The following is a 19495-nucleotide window of genomic DNA, read 5'->3' on the forward strand; positions in this document are numbered from 1 at the left end:
GGTGAAGGCGCCTCGGGGCAGCGCCACGTCCAGGGGCCACTCGTCCTCCAGGGGCAGCCCGATCATGCTGGGGAGGGGGGGGCACAGACACAGGGTTGGGGGACCCCCTGATCCCCCCTCCCACCCCCCCCTTCATTCCCCAGCCCCCCCCCCCCCCCCCCAACACTCACTCAAAGATCTTGCCCAGCTGGTCGGCCTCTGAGTTGCCACAGAACAGGGGTCTGGGGGGGATGGGGGTGTTATTTGGGACACACACACACACACCCCCCTCCCCATGGTCACCAGCACCCCCCCAGGGAGGGGCAAACTGACCCCCACCCAGCCAGCAGCACCCTGAGGGGTGTCCCAAGAGGGGGGGGTGGGGGGAGTGTCCCCTGGGTGGGGGGGGGGAATGTTACTGGGGTGGGGGGGGGGGGGGGTGAGTGTCCCTGGGGGGGTGGGGGGGAGTCCCTTGGGGGGTGTTAGTGCCCCATGGGGTGTCCCTGGGGGGTGTCAGTGTCCCCTGGGGGGGGTGGGGGGTGTGAGTGTCCCATGGGGGGTGTCAGTATCCCCAGGGTGCCCTGGGGGGGTCCCGGGGGGTCCCTGGGGGGTCCTTGGGGGTGCCCCAGGGTGCCCCGGGGGGTCTCTGGGGGGGTCCCTGTGGGTGTTGGTCCCCGGGGGGGGCCCCAGGGGGGTCCCTGGGGGTGTTGGTGCCCCAGGATGCCCCGGGAGGGATATCTGGGGAGGGGTCCCTAGGGATGTCAGTGCCCTGGGGGTTCCCAGGGTGCCCTGGGGTGCCCCAGGGGGTTCCTGGGGGGGTCCCCGGGGGTTCCCTGGGGGTGTCGGTGCCCCTGGGGGTCCCTGGGGGGGGTCCCTGGGGGTGTCAGTGCCCCAGGGGTGCCCCTGGGGGTCCCTGGGGGTGCCCAGGGGGGGTCCCGTGCCCCCACTCACTTCCTGCGCACCATCTCTGCGAAGATGCAGCCGGCGCTCCACATGTCCACGGGCGTCGCGTACGTCGCCTGCAGCAGCACCTCGGGCGCCCGGTACCACAGCGTCACCACCTGCGCCCCACAGGGACCCCCCCACAGCCCCCCCAGGCACAGCGTCACCACCTGCGCCCCACAGGGACCCCCCAGACCCCCCCCAGGCACAGCGTCACCACCTGCGCCCCACAGGGACCCCCCAGACCCCCCCCCAGGCACAGCGTCACACTGGGACCCCCCCCCAGGCACAGCGTCACCATCTGCGCCCCACAGGGACCCCCAGACCCCCCCCCAGGCACAGCGTCACCACCTGCGCCCCACAGGGACCCCCCAGACCCCCCCCAGCACAGCGTCACCACCTGCGCCCCACAGGGACCCCCCAGACCCCCCCAGGCACAGCGTCACCACCTGCGCCCCACAGGGACCCCCCAGACCCCCCCCAGGCACAGCGTCACCACCTGCGCCCCACAGGGACCCCCCAGATCCCCCCCCAGGCACAGCGTCACACTGGGACCCCCCCCCAGGCACAGCGTCACCATCTGCGCCCCACAGGGACCCCCAGACCCCCCCCCAGGCACAGCGTCACCACCTGCGCCCCACAGGGACCCCCCAGACCCCCCCCAGCACAGCGTCACCACCTGCGCCCCACAGGGACCCCCCAGACCCCCCCAGGCACAGCGTCACCACCTGCGCCCCACAGGGACCCCCCAGACCCCCCCCAGGCACAGCGTCACCATCTGCGCCCCACAGGGACCCCCAGACCCCCCCCAGGCACAGCGTCACCACCTGCGCCCCACAGGGACCCCCCAGACCCCCCCCAGCACAGCGTCACCACCTGCGCCCCACAGGGACCCCCCAGACCCCCCCAGGCACAGCGTCACCACCTGCGCCCCACAGGGACCCCCCAGACCCCCCCCAGGCACAGCGTCACCACCTGCGCCCCACAGGGACCCCCCAGATCCCCCCCCAGGCACAGCGTCACACTGGGACCCCCCCCCAGGCACAGCGTCACCATCTGCGCCCCACAGGGACCCCCAGACCCCCCCCCCAGGCACAGCGTCACCACCTGCGCCCCACAGGGACCCCCCAGACCCCCCCCAGCACAGCGTCACCACCTGCGCCCCACAGGGACCCCCCAGACCCCCCCAGGCACAGCGTCACCACCTGCGCCCCACAGGGACCCCCCCCCCAGCCACCCCCAGGCACAGCGTCACACAGGGACCCCCCCCCCAGCCCCCCCAGGCACAGCGTCACCACCTGCGCCCCACAGGGACCCCCCAGCCCCCCCAGGCACAGTGTCACACCGGGACCCCTGGGACCCCACAGCCCCCACCCCCAGCCACAGGGTCACACAGGGACCCCACATCTGCCCCCAGCCCCAAGGAACCCCCAGGAACCCCCAGATCCCCCCCAGCTCCAAGGAGCCCCAGGAACCCCCAGATTCCCCCCCAGCCCCAAGGACCCCCCAAATTCCACACACCTCCAGCCTCAAGGACTCCCCAGATTCTCCCCCAGCCCCAAGGACCCCTCAGGACCCCCCAGATCCACCCCCAAGGACCCTCCCAGATTCCCCCCAGCCCCAAGGACCCCCCCAGGACCCCCCCCCCAGTTTGCCCCCCATCCCCAAGGACCCCCTCGGATCCCCCAGATCCCCTCCCCAGCCCCAGGACCCCCCAGTTCCCCCTGAGCGCCAAGGACCCCCCAGATTCCCCCCAGCCCCCAGGACCCCCCAGTCCCCTCCAGCCCCCAGGACACCCCCAGCCCCCCCCCAGCCCCATGGACCCCCCAGATCCCCTCCCCAGCCCGCAGCCCCCCCCAGCCCCCAGGACGCCCCAGCCCCACCAGCCCCCAGGCCCCCCCAGCCCCCCCCAGCCCCATGGACCCCCCCAGTTCCCCGCCAGCCCCATGGACCCCCCAGATCCCCCCCCAGCCCCATGGACCCCCCAGATTCTCCCCCAGCCCCCAGGACCCCCCAGATTCCCACCCAGCCCCCAGTCCCCCCCAGCCCCCCAGCCCCATGGACCCCCCCCAGCCCCCAGGACCCCCCAGCCCCCCAGCCCCATGGACCCCCCAGTCCCCACCCAGTCCCCAGCCGTCCCCAGCCCCCAGGACCCCCAGATCCCCTCCCCAGCCCCCAGGACCCTCCAGCCCCATGGACCCCCCAGTTGCCCCCTCAGCCCCCAGTCCCCCTCCAGCCCCCAGGACCCCCCAGTCCCCCCAGATCCCCCCCCCAGCCCCCAGGACCCCCCAGCCCCCCCAGCCCTATGGACCCCCCAGTCCCCCCCAGCCCCCAGCCCCCCCCAGCCCCCAGGACCCCCCAGATCCCCCCCTCAGCCCCATGGGCCCCCCAGATCCCAGCCCCAAGCACCCCCCAGCCCCCCCCCCAGCCCCATGGGCCCCCCAGATCCCAGCCCCAAGCACCCCCCAGCCCCCCCCCCAGCCCCCAGGACCCCCCAGTTGCCCCCCCCAGCCCCCCATCCCCGCACCACGGGGGTCAGGGCCATCTGGCAGCTGTAGATCCGCGCCAGGCCGAAGTCGGCCAGTTTGAGCTGCCCCGCGCTGGTCACCAGGATGTTCTCGGGCTTCAGGTCCCGGTGCACGATGCAGTGAGAGTGCAGGAAGTCCAGGCCCCGCAGGAACTGGCGCAGCAGGTCCTGGGGGGGGGGGACACAGCAGCCCCTGGGTGTCCCCAAGCCCCTGCGCCCCGGGAAAGGTCCCTGCCAGTCCCCTCCCAACCCCAGGGGACACACACAGCAGCCCCTGGGTGTCCCCAGACCCCTGCACCCCGGGACAGGTCCCTGCCAGCCCCCCCACCCAGCCCTGGGGGGGACACAGCAGCCCCTGGGTGTCCCCAAAACCCCTGCACCCCGGGAAAGGTCCCTGCCAGGCCCCCCACCCAGCCCTGGGGGGGACACACCAGCCCCTGGGTGTCCCAAAGCCCCTGCGCCCCGGGACAGGTCCCTGCCAGCCCCCCCACCCAGCCCTGGGGGGGTGGGGGGGGACACAGCAGCCCCTGGGTGTCCCCAAAACCCCTGCACCCCGGGAAAGGTCCCTGCCAGACCCCCCACCCAGCCCTGGGGGGTGGGGGACACACACAGCAGCCCCTGGGTGTCCCCAGACCCCTGCGCCCCGGGACAGGTCCCTGCCAGCCCCCCCACCCAGCCCTGGGGGGGACACAGCAGCCCCTGGGTGTCCCAAAGCCCCTGCGCCCCGGGAAAGGTCCTTCCCAGACCCCCTGGTGGGGACACAGCAGCCCCTGGGTGTCCCCAGACCCCTGCACCCCGGGAAAGGTCCTTCCCAGACCCCCCTCCCCAGCCCTGGTGGGGACACAGCAGCCCCTGGGTGTCCCCAAACCCCCTGCACCCCGGGAAAGGTCCCTGCCAGCCCCCCCACCCAGCCCTGGGGGGGACACAGCAGCCCCTGGGTGTCCCCATCCCCTCTGCATCCCAAGAAAGGTCCCTGCCAGCCCCTTCCCAGCCCTGGGGGGGACACAGCAGCCCCTGGGTGTCCCCAAACCCCCTGCACCCTGGGAAAGGTCCCTGCCAGCCCCTTCCCAGCACTGGGGAGGACACAGCAGCCCCTGGGTGTCCCCAGACCCCCTGCGCCCCGGGAAAGGTCCTTCCCAGCCCCCCCCGTCCCCGTCCCCCCCCCAGCCCTGGAGGGGACACACCAGCCCCTGGGTGTCCCCATCCCCCTGCACCCCAGGAAAGGTCCTTCCCAGCCCCCCCCCAGCCCTGTCAGTGTCCCCTGGGGGGGGGTGTGGGGGTGTCAGTGCCCCAAGGGGGGGGGGTTCCTGGGAGTGTCAGTATCCCAGGGGTGCCCTGGGGGGGTGGAGGGGACACACACAGCAGCCCCTGGGTGTCCCCATCCCCCCTGCACCCCAGGACAGGTCCTTGCCAGCCCCCCCAGCCCCCTGCCCACCTTGACGGTGTCGGGGGGCAGCCCGGGCGCGGGGGCTTTGTCCAGGTAGGTCTTGAGGTCCTGGTCCACGTGCTCGAAGATCAGCGTCACCTTGACCTCCTGCTCCGTCCGCACGGTGGCACAGACGTCCATCAGCCTGGGGACGGACGGACGGACGGACAGGTGGGTCAGAGGGCTGAGGGATCCACCTTGAGACCCCCCCCCCACCCCCTGTGCCCCATCCGGATGGGAGGTGGGGAGGGGGAGATGGTTCCCTCCCTTCCGCTGTGCCCCCACCCCATGGGGCAGGTGCCACCCATCCCTTGGCACCCATGGGTAGGACTGGGGGGCAGGTGCCACCCATGGGGCAGGAAAATGGGGGGCAGGAGCCACCTGGGGGGCAGGAGAATGGGGGGGGGGGCAGGTGCCACCCATCAATTGGCACCCATGGGGCAGGAAAATGGGGGGGGCAGAAGCCACCTGGGGGGCAGGACTATGGGATGCAGGTGCCACCCATCCCTTGTCCCCCATGGGGCAGGTGCCACCCATCACTTGGCACCCATGGGGCAGGACTATGGGGGGCAGGTTGTTGTGGGGGGGTTGTTGCTGGGGGGGGGCAGTGCTGTGGGGTGTTGCCATGGGGTGTTCCGGGGGTGTTGTGGGGGGTGTTCCCGGGGGTGTTGGGGGTGGGTGTTGGGGGGGGTTGGGGGTTGGGGGGGCTGTTCCTGGGGGTGTTGGGGGGGGTGTTGGGGGGGGATGTTGGGGGGGGGGGTGGTGTTTGTTGTTGTGGGGGGGGGGTGTTGTGGGGGGGTGTTGGGGGGGGGGTGTTCCCGGGGCTGTTCCTGGGGGTGTTGGGGGGGGGTGTTGGGGGGAGGGGGGGTGTTGTGGGGGCTGTTCCCGGGGGTGTTGGGGGTGGGTGTTGGGGGGTGCTGGGGGGGGCTGTTCCCGGGGGTGTTGGGGGTGGGTGTTGGGGGGGATGTTGGGGGGGCTGTTCCTGGGGGTGTTGGGGGGGGGGGGAGTGTTGTGGGTGGGTGTTGCGGGGGGGGTGGGGGTGTTGGGGGGGTGCTGGGGGGGCTGTTCCCGGGGGCGTTGGGGGGGGTGTTGGGGGTGGGTGTTGGGGGGGTGTTGGGAGGGGGATGTTGCGGGGGGGCAGTGTTGGGGGGGTGCTGGGGGGGCTGTTCCCGAGGTGCCGGTGGGGGTCTCACTGGACGATGTTGGGGTGGTCGAAGCGCTCGAGCCGCTTGAGCAGCGCGACCTCGCGCACGGTGCTGGGGGGCAGCCCCCCCCCCGCCAGCCGCACCCGCACGTTCTTCAGCGCCACGAACTTCCCGCTGCGCCGGTCCCGCGCCTTGTACACGGTGCCGTAGGCGCCCACCCCGATCTCCGCCACCGGCTCGTACTGCGCCCGCCCCTCCTGCGCCATCCTGCGCTGCCCCGCACCCTGCGGAGAGACCCAGGGACCCCGGCACTCAGACCCCTTGGGGAGACCCCCCCAGCACCCCAGGGACCCCGGCACTCAGACCCCTTGGGGAGACCCCCCCCCAGCACCCCAGGGACCCCGGCACTCAGACCCCTTGGGGAGACCCCCAGCACCCTGCAGAGACCCCCCCAGCACCCTGCGGAGAGACCGGGACCCCGGCACTCAGACCCCTTGGGGAGACCCCCCCCCAGCACCCTGCGGAGAGACCGGCACCCGGCACCCCGGCACTCAGACCCCTTGGGGAGACCCCCCCAGCACCCCAGGGACCCCGGCACTCAGACCCCTTGGGGAGACCCCCGGCACCCTGTGGAGACCCGCACCCTGCGGAGAGACCCCGCACCCGGGACCCCGGCACTCAGCACCCCTCGGGGAGACCCCCCCCCCAGCACCCTGCGGAGAGACCCGGGACCCCGGCACTCAGACCCCTTGGGGAGACCCCCGGCACTCAGCAGAGACCCCCAGCACCCCAGGGACCCCGGCACTCAGCATCCCTTGGGGAGACCCCCCCCCCAGCACCCCAGGGACCCCGGCACTCAGACCCCTTGGGGAGACCCCCGGCACCCTGTGGAGACCCGCACCCTGCGGAGAGACCCCGCACCCGGGACCCCGGCACTCAGCACCCGTCGGGGAGACCCCCCAGCACCCTGCAGAGACCCCCCCCCCCCAGCACCCCAGGGAGCCCGGCACTCAGACCCCTCGGGGAGACCCCCCCCAGCACCCTATGGAGCCCGGCACCCTGCAGAAACCCCCGGCACCCTGCAGAGACCCCCCAGCACCCCAGGGACCCCGGCACTCAACACCCCTTAGGGAGACCCCCGGAACCCTACAGAGAGCCCCCCAGCACCCCATAGAGCCCGGCACCCTGCGGAGACCCTCCGGCACCCCAGGGACCCCGGCACTCAGCACCCCTTAGGGAGACCCCCGGCACCCTGCAGAGACCCCCCCCACCAGCACCCCACGGACCCCAGCACCCTGCAGAGACCCCGCCCCCCGCACCCCGGGGACCCCGGCACTCAGCACCCCTTGGAGAGACCCCCGGCACCCTGCAGAGACCCCCCCCGCACCCCATGGAGCCCAGCACTCAGCACTCCTTGGGGAGACCCCCGGCACCCTGCGGAGACCCCCCGGCACCCCAGGGACCCCGGCACTCAGCACCCCTTAGGGAGACCCCCGGCACCCTGCACAGACCCCCCCAGCACCCCACGGACCCCGGCACCCAGCACCCCACAGGCCCCCAGCACAGCCCAGCAGCCCCCCTCCCCCAAAGACCCCCCCAGACCCTCCCCCCCCACCCCCAACAACCAGCCCCTCCCCCTCCCACCCGGCACCCCGCCCCCCCCCGCGCGCCATTCAGCCCCCAAACCCCGGCCCCTGCCCCCTCCCCCCACCCTCCCCGGGGCCGCCCCTCCCCCAGCGCAAGGGACAGGGACCCCCGGGGGGGGGGTGGGGATGGGGGGGATGGGGGGGGAGGGGCAGCCGCGCGCCGGGGCTCGCGCTGGGGGTGCCACGTGCGCGGGGGGGGGGAGGGGGCGGCCCGGGACTCACCGGGCGGCGGCGCGCGGGACTCGGCGGCGCGAGCCGGGAGGGGGGGGGGGGGGGGGGGGAGGGGCTGGAGGACCGGAACCAACGAGACGGGGCGGCCGGAAAGGCCCGGGGGGGGTGGGGGGGACCCGCTAGAGCGGGGCGGGGGTCCCAGCTCCCTACCGGGGGTCCCGGAGGGATGAGGAGGGTCCCTGCGGGGGGAGGGTCCCTGGGGGGGGGAGTGGGGGGAGTTGTAGGGGGGGGGGCGGAGTGGCCCTGGGGGGACTCGAACCCGCGGCCCCGGGGGGAGACTCGGATGGGGGGGGGGTTGGGGGGGGGGGGTGCGGCCACGTGGGACACGGGACGGGCACGGGGGGGCTTGGGGAGGGGGGACACACAGGGGGGACACGGCCCAGGCTGCGGGAACGACCCAGGGAGCGGGGGGGGGGATGCGGGGCCGGGGGGGGACACAGCGCCCGCGGGGCTGGGGGGAGCCGGGACCCCCCCCCCAACCCCGGGGGGGGCTCTGTCCGTGGTGCTGAAACGGCCCCACCGTGGCTGGGGGGAGGGGGCGGGCCGGGGGGGGGGGCTGAGCCCACGGGGGTGTGATGGGGCCCACGGGGACACCGGGGGGGGGGTCACTCATGGGCATCCAGCCCCCCACCCCTCCCGCCCCTCGGCTGTGGGTGGGCACAGCTGCCCCCAGCCCCACTCGGGGGGGGTCCCATGTGTGTCCCGGGGCTGGGGAGGGGGGTCAGCGCCGTGACCCCCCCTCCCCGTCACAGTGTCACCGCACTCGGCTGCCCCAGGGTCCCCACGAGGGTCCAGAGTCCCCGGTGCTGACGTCAGCCCCCTCCCCACATGGGACATTGATTCCCCCTCCCCCTCCCCCCCCGTGGGAGGCACCACCCGTGTTAACCCCCCCGCAGCCGGCACAGGGGGTGGGGGGGGGGGCACCCTCTGCCCCCACCCTGAGCTGCTGTGGGGCCACGTCACCCCTGGGTGCCGCCGGCACGTCGGGGCAGGTTCCCCCCACCCCCCCCACCCCCAGACACCCCCCGGGGGGGGCACACGACACGCAGTGGGTGGGTGCTGAGTCACCCTGAAAAGCTGCTGGGGGGGTGGGAGGGGGGTAGGAGCGGCGGGGGGGAGGGGGAAGGGAGCTCCCCACAGCCCAAACACAGCCCAAAGCCTTAATTAGCCAATAAATAAACTTAAATAATTAGCCCATAAATAGCGGCCGGGGGTGGGGGGTGGGGGGGTCAGGGGCACCGCCAGGGTGGGGGGCACCAACAGGGTCAGGGGCACGGCCGAGGGTGAGGTCACGGTTGGGGTCACGTCCATGGCTGAGGTCGGGGGTGTCGCTGGTGGTGAGGGCACTGCTGGGGTTGGGGTCACCGCTGGGGTCAGGGGCACTGCTGGGGTCAGGGGCACTGCTGGGGTCAGGGTCATCACCGGGGTCAGGGTCATCACCGGGGTCAGGGGCACCGCCGGGGTCAGGGGCACTGCTGGGGTCAGGGGCACTGCTGGGGTCAGGGGCACCGTCAGGGTCACTGAGGGGGTCAGAGTCATCACCGGGGTCAGGGTCACCATCAGGGTCAGGGTCACCATCCAGGGTCAGAGTCATCACCGGGGTCAGGGTCACCACTGGGGTCAGGGTCACTGCTGGGGTCAGGGTCACCGCCAGGGTCAGGGGCACTGCTGGGGTCAGGGTCACCACTGGGGTCAGGGTCACCATCAGGGTCAGGGTCACCATCAGGGTCAGGGTCACCATTCAGGGTCAGGGTCACTGAGGGGGTCGGGGTCACCGCTGGGGTCAGGGTCACCGCTGGGGTCAGGGTCATCATCGGGGTCAGGGTCACCATCCAGGGTCAGGGTCACCATCCAGGGTCAGGGTCACTGAGGGGGTCGGGGTCACCGCTAGGGTCAGGGTCATCACCGGTGTCAGGGTCATCATCTGGGGTCAGGGTCACCCCCGTGGTCAGGGTCACCGAGGGGGTCGGGGTCACTGAGGGGGTCGGGGTCACCGCTAGGGTCAGGGTCATCACCGGCGTCAGGGTCATCATCTAAGGTCAGGGTCACCGCCGTGGTCAGGGTCACCGAGGGGGTCGGGGTCACTGAGGGGGTCGGGGTCACCACCGGGGTCAGGGTCCCCATCCAGGGTCAGGGTCCCCGCGGGGCTCAGGGCCGGCGCCGTGTCCCTCGCGCGTCCCCGCTCACCGGCTGAGGAACTGGAGGTTGATGGTGGCCTCGGGGACGAGCAGCGTGCGGGTCATGGGCCGGACGTGGCGGCCGCCGGGCTCCGGCCGCACCTCGAAGCGCAGCAGGATCTGCCGAGAGCCAGGCTGAGGGGGCTGGGGGGGCACGGGGGGGGGTGGTGGGGGGACACAGGGGTGGGGACAGGGGGTCGCCCCTCACCTGTGCCAGCGCCAGGTGGATCTGCAGCTCGGCCAGGCGGCGCCCGACGCAGCTGCGTTTGCCGGTGCCGAAGGGCAGGGAGGCGAAGGGGTGGCGGGCGGCGTCGCGGCGCAGCCAGCGCTCCGGCAGGAAGGAGTCGGGAGCCGGGAAGGACCGGCCGTCCCGGGACGTGGCGTAGTGGCAGAGGGTGATCAGGGTCTGGGGGACACGGGGACAGGGGGGTGAGTGGGGATGGGGGGGATTCAGGGGGTGGGAGGGCTGGGTGCAGCTCACCTTGTGGGGTACCAGGTATGATCAGGGTCTGGGGGACACGGGGACGGGGGGATGCATGGGGATGGGGGGATTCAGGGGGGATTCAGGGGGTGGGAGGGCCGGGTGCAGCTCACCTTGCAGAGTGGCAGAGGGTGATCAGGGTCTGGGGGACAGGGGGGTGAGTGGGGATGTGGGGGACTCAGGGGGGATTCAGGGGGTGGGAGGGCTGGGTGCAGCTCACCTTGTGGGGAACCAGGTATGATCAGGGTCTGGGGGACACGGGGGGTGAGTGGGGATGGGGGGGACTCGGGGGATTCAGGGGGTGGGAGGGCCGGGTCCAGCTCACCTTGCAGAGTGGCAGAGGGTGATCAGGGTCTGGGGGACACGGGGGATGCGTGGGGATGTGGGGGGATTCAGGGGGGACTCAGGGGGGATTCAGAGGGGATTCAGGGGGATTCAGGGGGTGGGAGGGCTGGGTGCAGCTCATCTTGCAGGGAACCAGGTATGATCAGGGTCTGGGGGACACGGGGGGTGCGTGGGGATGTTGGGGGATTCAGGGGGGACTCAGGGGGGATTCAGAGGGGATTCAGGGGGGATTCAGGGGGATTCAGGGGGTGGGAGGGCCGGCTGCAGCTCACCTTGCGGGGCACCAGGTAGTCGCCCACGCGGATGTCGCGGTCGGGGACGACGCGGGCGTTGGCGGGGATGACGGGGTAGAGCCTGGGGGGGATGGGGGGGATGACAGAGAGGCCACCCCTGGCCCTGGCCCCATCCCTACACTTGTCTCCATCCTTTGCCCACTGCCCATCCTTGTCCCCATCCCTACTCATCTTCGTCCCAGCCACCATCCCCATCCCATCCCTTCCTGATCCCATCTCCATCCCAATCCCATCCCTTCCTCATCCCATCCCCATCCCTGCCCCAATCCCATCCCCACCCCATCCCATCCCCCTCATCCCCATCCCCTCCCCATCCCATCTCCATCTCCATCCCCATCCCCATCCCCATCCCCATCCCCATCCCATCTCCACCCCCATCCCCATCCCCATCCCATCCCATTCCCATCCCCATCCCATCCCTTCCTCATCCAATCCCCACCCCATCCCCATCCCCATCCCATCCCCATTCCCATCCCCATCCCCATCCCATCCCTTCCTCATCCAATCCCCACCCCATCCCCATCCCATCCCCATCCGATCCCATTCCCATCCCCATCCCATCCCTTCCTCATCCAATCCCCACCCCATCCCCATCCCCATCCCATCCCCTCCCATCCCCATCCCATCCCCATCCCCATCCCCATCCCCATCCCCATCCCCATCCCCATCCCCATCCCATCCCCATCCCCATCCCATCCCCTCCCATCCCCATCCCCATCCCTTCCTCATCCTCATCCCCATCCCCACCCCATCCCCTCCCATCCCCATCCCCACCTGAGAGTCTCCTTCACCACAGCCCTCAGCAGCGGCACCCTGCCCAGCGCGGTGACGGAGCAGCCGGAGCCCAGCGCTGCCGCCAGCTGCCGGTGCAGCTCCTCCTGCACCCTGGGGTGCCGCGCCAGCTCGTACAGGCTCCACGACAGGGTGCTGGAGATCTGAGGAGAGACCACCAGGGTGGAAACAGCCATCAGCAGGACCCCACGGAGGTGGGGACCCCCCAAAAGAGGGAACCCCCCTCAAAAGAGGGACCCCTCCCCAAAAGAGGAACCACTCCCCAAAAGAGGGAACCCCTCCCCAAAAGAGGGACCCCTCCCCAAAAGAGGGACCCCCTCCCCAAAAGAGGGAACCCCCCCCAAAAGAGGGACCCCCTCCCCAAAAGAGGGACCCCCTCCCCAAAAGAGGGACCCCCTCCCCAAAGAAGGAAACCCCCCCAAAAGAGGAACCCCTCCCCAAAAGAGGCACCCCTCCCCAAAAGAGGGACCCCCTCCCCAAAAGAGGGAACCCCTCCCCAAAAGAGGGACCCCCTCCCCAAAGAAGGAAACCCCCCCAAAAGAGGAACCCCTCCCCAAAAGAGGCACCCCCTCCCCAAAAGAGGGACCCCTCCCCAAAAGAGGGACCCCCTCCCCAAAAGAGGCAACCCCCCCCAAAAGAGGGAACCCCTCCCCAAAAGAGGGACCCCCTCCCCAAAAGAGGGAACCCCCCCCAAAAGAGGGACCCCCTCCCCAAAAGAGGGAACCCCCCCAAAAGAGGGACTCCCTCCCCAAAAGAGGGAACCCTCCCCAAAAGAGGGACCCCCTCCCCAAAAGAGGGACCCCCTCCCCAAAAGAGGGAACCCCCCCAAAAGAGGGACGCCCTCCCTAAAAGAGGGAACCCCCCCCAAAAGAGGGAACCCCCCCCAAAAGAGGGACCCCCTCCCCAAAAGAGGGACCCCCTCCCCAAAAGAGGGACGCCCTCCCCAAAAGAGGGAACCCCCCCCCAAAAGAGGGACCCCTCCCCAAAAGAGGGACCCCCTCCCCAAAAGAGGGACCCCCTCCCCAAAGAAGGAAACCCCCACAAAAGAGGGACCCCTCCCCAAAAGAGGGACCCCTCCCCAAAAGAGGGAACCCCCTCCCCAAAGAAGGAAACCCCCCCAAAAGAGGGACCCCTCCCCAAAAGAGGGACCCCCTCCCCAAAAGAGGGACCCCCTCCCCAAAGAAGGAAACCCCCCCAAAAGAGGGACCCCTCCCCCCCAAAAGAGGAACCCCTCCCCAAAAGAGGGAAACCCCCCCCAAAAGAGGCAACCCCCCCCAAAAGAGGGAACCCCTCCCCAAAAGAGGGAACCCCTCCCCAAAGAAGGAAACCCCCCCAAAAGAGGGACCCCCTCCCCAAAAGAGGGACCCCCTCCCCAAAAGAGGGAACCCCCCCAAAAGAGGAAACCCCCCCCAAAAGAGGGACCCCCTCCCCAAAAGAGGGACCCCCCCCAAAAGAGGGACCCCTCCCCAAAAGAGGGACCCCCTCCCCAAAGAAGGAAACCCCCCCAAAAGAGGGAACCCCCCCAAAAGAGGGACCCCCTCCCCAAAAGAGGGAACCCCCCCAAAAGAGGGACCCCTCCCCAAAAGAGGGACCCCCTCCCCAAAAGAGGGAACCCCCCCAAAAGAGGGACCCCTCCCCAAAAGAGGGACCCCCTCCCCAAAAGAGGGACCCCCTCCCCAAAAGAGGGAACCCCCCCAAAAGAGGGACCCCTCCCAAAAGAGGGACCCCTCCCCAAAAGAGGGACCCCCTCCCCAAAGAAGGAAACCCCCCTCAAAAGATGGACCCCCCCCAAAGAGGTGGGGACCCCACGTCCCTCTCCCTCACCGTGTCCACCCCGGCCAGCAGCAGCTCGGTGACGTTGCCGTAGATGTTCCTCATGGGCACCTTCTCCCGGGCCAGGTGGTCGGTGAGACACGTGGTGCCCCCCTCTTCCCCCCTCTGGGCTGCCCCAGCCAGGTGCCGGTCGATGTGACCCTTGGCTGGAGAGGATGAAGCCCCCCCCTGCATGTCACCACGGCTGAGGGTTGTGTGTGTCCCCCCCTCTTCTCCTGCCCTGCAGCCCCTCGGTGTCCCCTCACCGAAGGCGAACAGGTAGTCCCAGGCCTCGCAGAAGCTCTGCCAGGGCCCGGGGAAGAGGCGGTGGAGGGCCCTGGGCATGGCCATGGTGAGCAGCGTCGTGCCGAACATGGTGTGGATGGAGCGGATGAAGGTCTCGGTGTCCCGCGGCACCGCCGGCTCCAGGCAGCCCAGGCGGGAGGCGAAGAGGACGGAGGAGATTCCTGTTGGGGGGGGGGGGGAATGGGGAGGGGGTGGGGAAGGTGAGACATGGAGGGGGGACCTTGGGGGATGTGAGGAGAATCGTGGGGAGGGCTTGGAGGAGGTGGTGGGGTGAGGGACCCCCGTGGGGAGCACCGTGAGGAGCCCTGGGGGGCACAGGAGTGAGGGGGGGGGGACACACATGGGTCCCTGAGGCCATGGGGGGGGGCACAGGAGTGAGGGGTGGGGACAGGGGGGAGTGGGGGGGACACACACGGGGGTCCCTGAGGCCATGGGGGGGGCACAGGAGTGAGGGGTGGGGACAGTGGGGGGTGTGGGGGACACACAGGGGTCCCTGAGGCCATGGGGGGCACAGCAGTGGGGACATGGGGGAGTGTGGAGACACACACACGGGTCCCTGAGGCCATGGGGGGGTCACAGGAGTGAGGGGTGGGGATATGGGGAAGTCTGTGGGGGGGACACAGGGGTCCCTAAGGACATGGGGGAGTGGGGGACACACACACATGGGTCCCTGAGGCCATGGGGGGCACAGGAGTGGGGACATGGGGGAGTGTGGGGGAGGGGGACACAGGGGTCCCTGAGGCCATGGGGGGCACAGGAGTGAGGGGTGGGGATATGGAGGGAGTGGGGGGGGGGACACAGGGGTCCCTAAGGACATGGGGGAGTGTGGGGGACACACACACGGGTGTCTGAGGCCCTGGGGGGGCACAGGAGTGAGGGGGGGACACACACAGGGGTCCCTGAGGCCATGGGGGGGGCACAGGAGTGAGGGGGGGGACGACACACACAGGGGTCCCTGAGGCCATGGGGGGGCACAGGAGTGAGGGTTGGGGACAGGGGGCAGTGTGGGGGGGACACACAGGGGTCCCTGAGGCCGGGGGGGGCACAGGAGTGAGGGGAGGGGACGGGGGGGGGGTGTGGGGGGGACACACAGGGGTCCCTGAGGCCATGGGGGGGCACAGGAGTGAGGGGTGGGGATACGGGGGAGTGTGGGGGGACACACAGGGGTCCCTGAGGCCATGGGGGAGCACAGGAGTGAGGGGTGGGGACATGGGGGAGTGGGGGGGACACACACGGGTCCCCGAGGCCATGGGGGGGCACAGGAGTGAGGGGTGGGGATATGGGGGGTGTGGGGGACACACACATGGGTCCCTGAGGCCATGGGGGGGGGCACAGGAGTGAGGGGTGGGGATATGGGGGAGTGTGGGGGGGGGACACAGGGGTCCCTAAGGACATGGGGGAGTGGGGGACACACACACATGGGTCCCTGAGGCCATGGGGGGCACAGGAGTGGGGACATGGGGGAGTGTGGGGGAGGGGGACACAGGGGTCCCTGAGGCCATGGGGGGCACAGGAGTGAGGGGGGGGATATGGGGGAGTAGGGGTGGGGGGACACAGGGGTCCCTAAGGACATGGGGGAGTGTGGGGGACACACACATGGGTGTCTGAGGCCCTGGGGGGGCACAGGAGTGAGGGGGGGGGACACACACAGGGGTCCCTGAGGCCATGGGGGGCACAGGAGTGAGGGGGGGCATATGGGGGAGTGTGGGGGGACGACACAGGGGTCCCTAAGGACATGGGGGAGTGTGGGGGACACACACGGGGGTCCCTGAGGCCATGGGGGGGGCACAGGAGTGAGGGGTGGGGACAGTGGGGGGTGTGGGGGACACACAGGGGTCCCTGAGGCCAAGTGGGACACAGCAGTGGGGACATGGGGGAGTGGGGGGGGACACACACGGGTCCCTGAGGCCATGGGGGGGAACAGGAGTGAGGGGTGGGGATACGGGGGAGTGTGGGGGGGGGACACACAGGGGTCCCTAAGGACATGGGGGAGTGGGGGGGACACACACATGGGTCCCTGAGGCCATGGGGGGCACAGGAGTGAGGGGGGGGATATGGGGGAGTGGGGGGGGGGACACAGGGGTCCCTAAGGACATGGGGGAGTGTGGGGGACACACACACGGGTGTCTGAGGCCCTGGGGGGGCACAGGAGTGAGGGGGGGGACACACACAGGGGTCCCTGAGGCCATGGGGGGGCACAGGAGTGAGGGGGGACACACACACAGGGGTCACTGAGGCCATGGGGGGCACAGGAGTGAGGAGTGGGGATGGGGATGAGTGTGGGGGACACACACACGGGTGTCTGAGGCCATGGGGGGCACAGGAGTGAGGGGGGGGGGACACACACGGGTCCCTGAGGCCATGGGGGAGTGGGGGGGACACACATGGGTCACTGAGGCCATGGAGGGGGGCACAGGAGTGAGGGGAGGGGACATGGGGGAGTGGGGGGGACGGGACACAGGAGTGTCTGAGGTCATGGGGGGGCACAGGAGTGAGGGGTGGGCATATGGAGGGAGTGGGACACACACACACACGGGTCCCTGAGGCCATGGGGGAGTGTGGGGGACACACACAGGGGTGTCTGAGGTCATGGGGGGGCACAGGAGTGAGGGGTGGGGGAATGGGGGGGGACACACATGGGTCCCTGAGGCCATGGGGGGGCACAGGAGTGAGGGGTGGGGACATGGGGGAGTGTGGGGGAGGGACACAGGGGTCCCTGAGGCCATGGGGGGCACAGCAGTGGGGACATGGGGGAGTGTGGAGACACACACACGGGTCCCTGAGGCCATGGGGGGGCACAGGAGTGAGGGGTGGGGGAATGGGGGGGGGGACACAGGGGTCCCTGAGGCCATGGGGGGGGCACGGGACTCTCCAGAGCACCCAGGGAGCCCGTGGTGGGGACACGCAGCAGCCGGAGGGGGATTTGAGGGACCCAGCCGGTCTGGGGGGCCCATGGGGCGGACCAGGGGGTCTTTTGGGGGGGGGGTGTCCCTCTTTTGGGGGGTTCCCTCTTTTGGGGGGGTTCCCTCTTTTGGGGGGGGTGTCTCTCTTTTGGGGGGGGTCCCTCTTTTGGGGGGGGATCCCCTCTTTTGGGGGGGGATCCCTCTTTTGGGGGGGTGTCTCTCTTTTGGGGGGGTGTCTCTTTTGGGGGGTGTCTCTCTTTTGGGGGGGCCTCCCTCTTTTGGGGGGGCCTCCCTCTTTTGGGGGGGTTCCCTCTTGGGGGGGGTCCCTCTTTTAGGGTGGGGTCCCTCTTTTGGGGATTTCCCTCTTCGGGGGTTCCCTCTTTTGGGGGAGTGTCTCTCTTTTGGGGGGGGTTCCCTCTTTTGGGGGGGGGTTCCCTCTTTTGGGGGAGGAGGTCCCTCTTTTGGGGGGTGTCTCTCTTTTGGAGGGGGTTGCTCTTTTGGGGGGGGTCCCTCTTTTGGGAGTGTCCCTCTTTTAGGGGGGGGTCCCTCTTTTGGGGGGGTTCCCTCTTTTGGGGGGGGTCCCTCTTTAGGGGTGTGTCCCTCTTTTGGGGTGTGTCCCTCTTTTGGGGGGGGGGATCCCCTCTTTTGGGGGGGGGGATCCCCTCTTTTGGGAGGTGTCTCTCTTTTGAGGGGGGGTCCCTCTTTTGGGGGGGTGTCTCTCTTTTGGGGGGGTGTCCCTCTTTTGGGGGGGGGTCCCTCTTTTTGGGGGGGGGTTCCCTCTTTTGGGGGGGGGGAGGGGGTCCCTCTTTTGGGGGGGCGGAGGGTGTGTCCCTCCCCCTCCCCACCTCACCTTCCAAGCCGAACTTGTAGAACTCGGCGGCGACGTCGGGGACGAGGTGCTGGGGGTGCCGGTCGCGCTGGCGCTGCAGCCGCCTCAGCAGGTCGCCCACCACGTCGGCCACGGGCCCCGCGTAGGCCTCAGCCGCCCGCGGCCGCAGCAGCAGCCGGCCCAGCAGCCGCCGCAGCCGCTGCCACTCCTCACCCTCCCTGGGGGACCAAAGGGGGGGTGTCAGGGGAAAGGGGGGGACACGCAGGGACAGGGCTGGGGGGGGACACATGACACACACGGGGCAGGAAGAGCCCGACGCGCCCCAGGCGTGAGCGTGGGCACCCAGCGGGTGCCAACGGGCCCGTGCACGTCCCTGCGCCCGTGGGGAGCCCCAGGCTGGGGGTTTGGGGGGGTAAAGGGGGGTAAAAGGGGCTGGGGGAGCCTGTATGGGGTGTGGGGGGGTGTAGAAGGGGGTTTAAGGGTGGGGGGGCGGGGGTGCAGTGCTGCCCAGGGGGGGTTTGGGGGGTACCAGGCTCCCCACCCACCCCGTCGCCCGGTGCCCACGCAGGGGCTGTGGAAGCTGCTCGGGAGTTACTCACATCCTGCGTGGGGTGGGGGGGGGGAACTGGGGGGGGGGTGGGCAGCAGAAGGGCCGGGGGGGGCCTGAATCATGCCTGAGTCAGCCTGGGCTCAGCGGGACCTCCCCACCCCCCCCCCCATCCCCCCCCCACGCTGGCCCCATGGGGTGCCCTTCCTGGAATGGGGGTGTGGGCAGGGGAAGGGGGTCGGGAGCCCCCCGCCCGGGGCACAGACACCCCATAGACCCACCCCCCCAGCCTCAGGGAGCCCCCACCCCAAGCCCTGCGCAGCCCCTGATCCCCCGAAGCTCAACCACAGCCCCCCCCCCCCCAAACTCCATGTGCAGCCCCCAGACCCCTGTGGAGAGACCCCAGCCCCTGCGAGCAGCCCCCTGACCCCCCCCCCCCCAGACCCCAGCCCCCACGAGCAGCCCCCTGACCCCCCACACACAGACCCCAGACCCCACAAGCAGCCCCCTGACCCCCATACACAGACCCCAGCACCCGTGAGCAGCCCCCTGACCCCCCATACACAGACCCCAGCCCCCACAAGCAGCCCCCTGACCCCCATACACAGACCCCAGCCCCCGTGAGCAGCCCCCTGACCCCGGGCAGAGCCCCCAGACCCCACAAACAGCCCCCCGACCCTGGACAGAGACCCCCAGATCCCCCAGCACAGCTGCCCAACCCCAGGCAGAGCCCCCAGACCCCAGAAGCAGAACCCCCAGACCCCACAGGCAGCCTCCCCTGACCCCAGGCAGAACCCACAGCCCCTCCAAACAGCCCCCTTGAGCCCAGGCAGAGCCCGCAGCCCCCACAAGCAGCCCCCCAACCCTGGGCAGAACCCCCAGACCCCCCCAAACAGCCCCCCTGAGCCCAGGCAGAGCCCCCAGCCCCCCCAAACAGCCCCCCTGACCCCAGGTAGAGCCCCCAGCCCCCCCAAACAGCCCCCTTGACCCCAGGCAGAACCCACAGCCCGCCCAAACAGCCCCCCAGAGCCCAGGCAGAGCCCCCAGCACCCCCAAATATCCCCCCCAGAACCCAGACAGAACCCCCAGCCCCCCCAAACATCCCCCCCCGCCC

At 70.8% G+C, this 19495-nt stretch overlaps 2 protein-coding genes across 2 annotated transcripts; both read right to left on the bottom strand.

The window, feature by feature from the left end:
* Positions 1 to 3: 3 nt before the first annotated feature.
* LOC311204431 (cyclin-dependent kinase 4-like) lies at positions 4 to 7919 on the bottom strand (the record flags this gene model as incomplete). The annotated part of the gene is made up of 7 exons (XM_084280857.1): positions 7888 to 7919; positions 6068 to 6303; positions 4884 to 5019; positions 3449 to 3616; positions 931 to 1040; positions 171 to 221; positions 4 to 67 (listed from the first exon to the last, which is right to left on the bottom strand). Coding segments are annotated over exons 2-7 (747 nt in total), but the record flags the coding sequence as incomplete, so codon positions are not given.
* Positions 7920 to 10079: 2160 nt separating this feature from the next.
* On the bottom strand, positions 10080 to 18052 carry CYP27B1 (cytochrome P450 family 27 subfamily B member 1; the record flags this gene model as incomplete). Its single annotated transcript, XM_084280858.1, has 7 exons — positions 10080 to 10193; positions 10282 to 10479; positions 11172 to 11253; positions 11967 to 12127; positions 13809 to 13963; positions 14063 to 14263; positions 17856 to 18052. Coding segments are annotated over 7 exons (1108 nt in total), but the record flags the coding sequence as incomplete, so codon positions are not given.
* Between the last annotated feature and the right edge of the window lie 1443 nt (positions 18053 to 19495).

Source organism: Gallinula chloropus (genome assembly GCF_964237585.1).
Source record: "Gallinula chloropus genome assembly, contig: HAP1_SCAFFOLD_665, whole genome shotgun sequence".
Taxonomy (NCBI): domain Eukaryota; kingdom Metazoa; phylum Chordata; class Aves; order Gruiformes; family Rallidae; genus Gallinula; species Gallinula chloropus.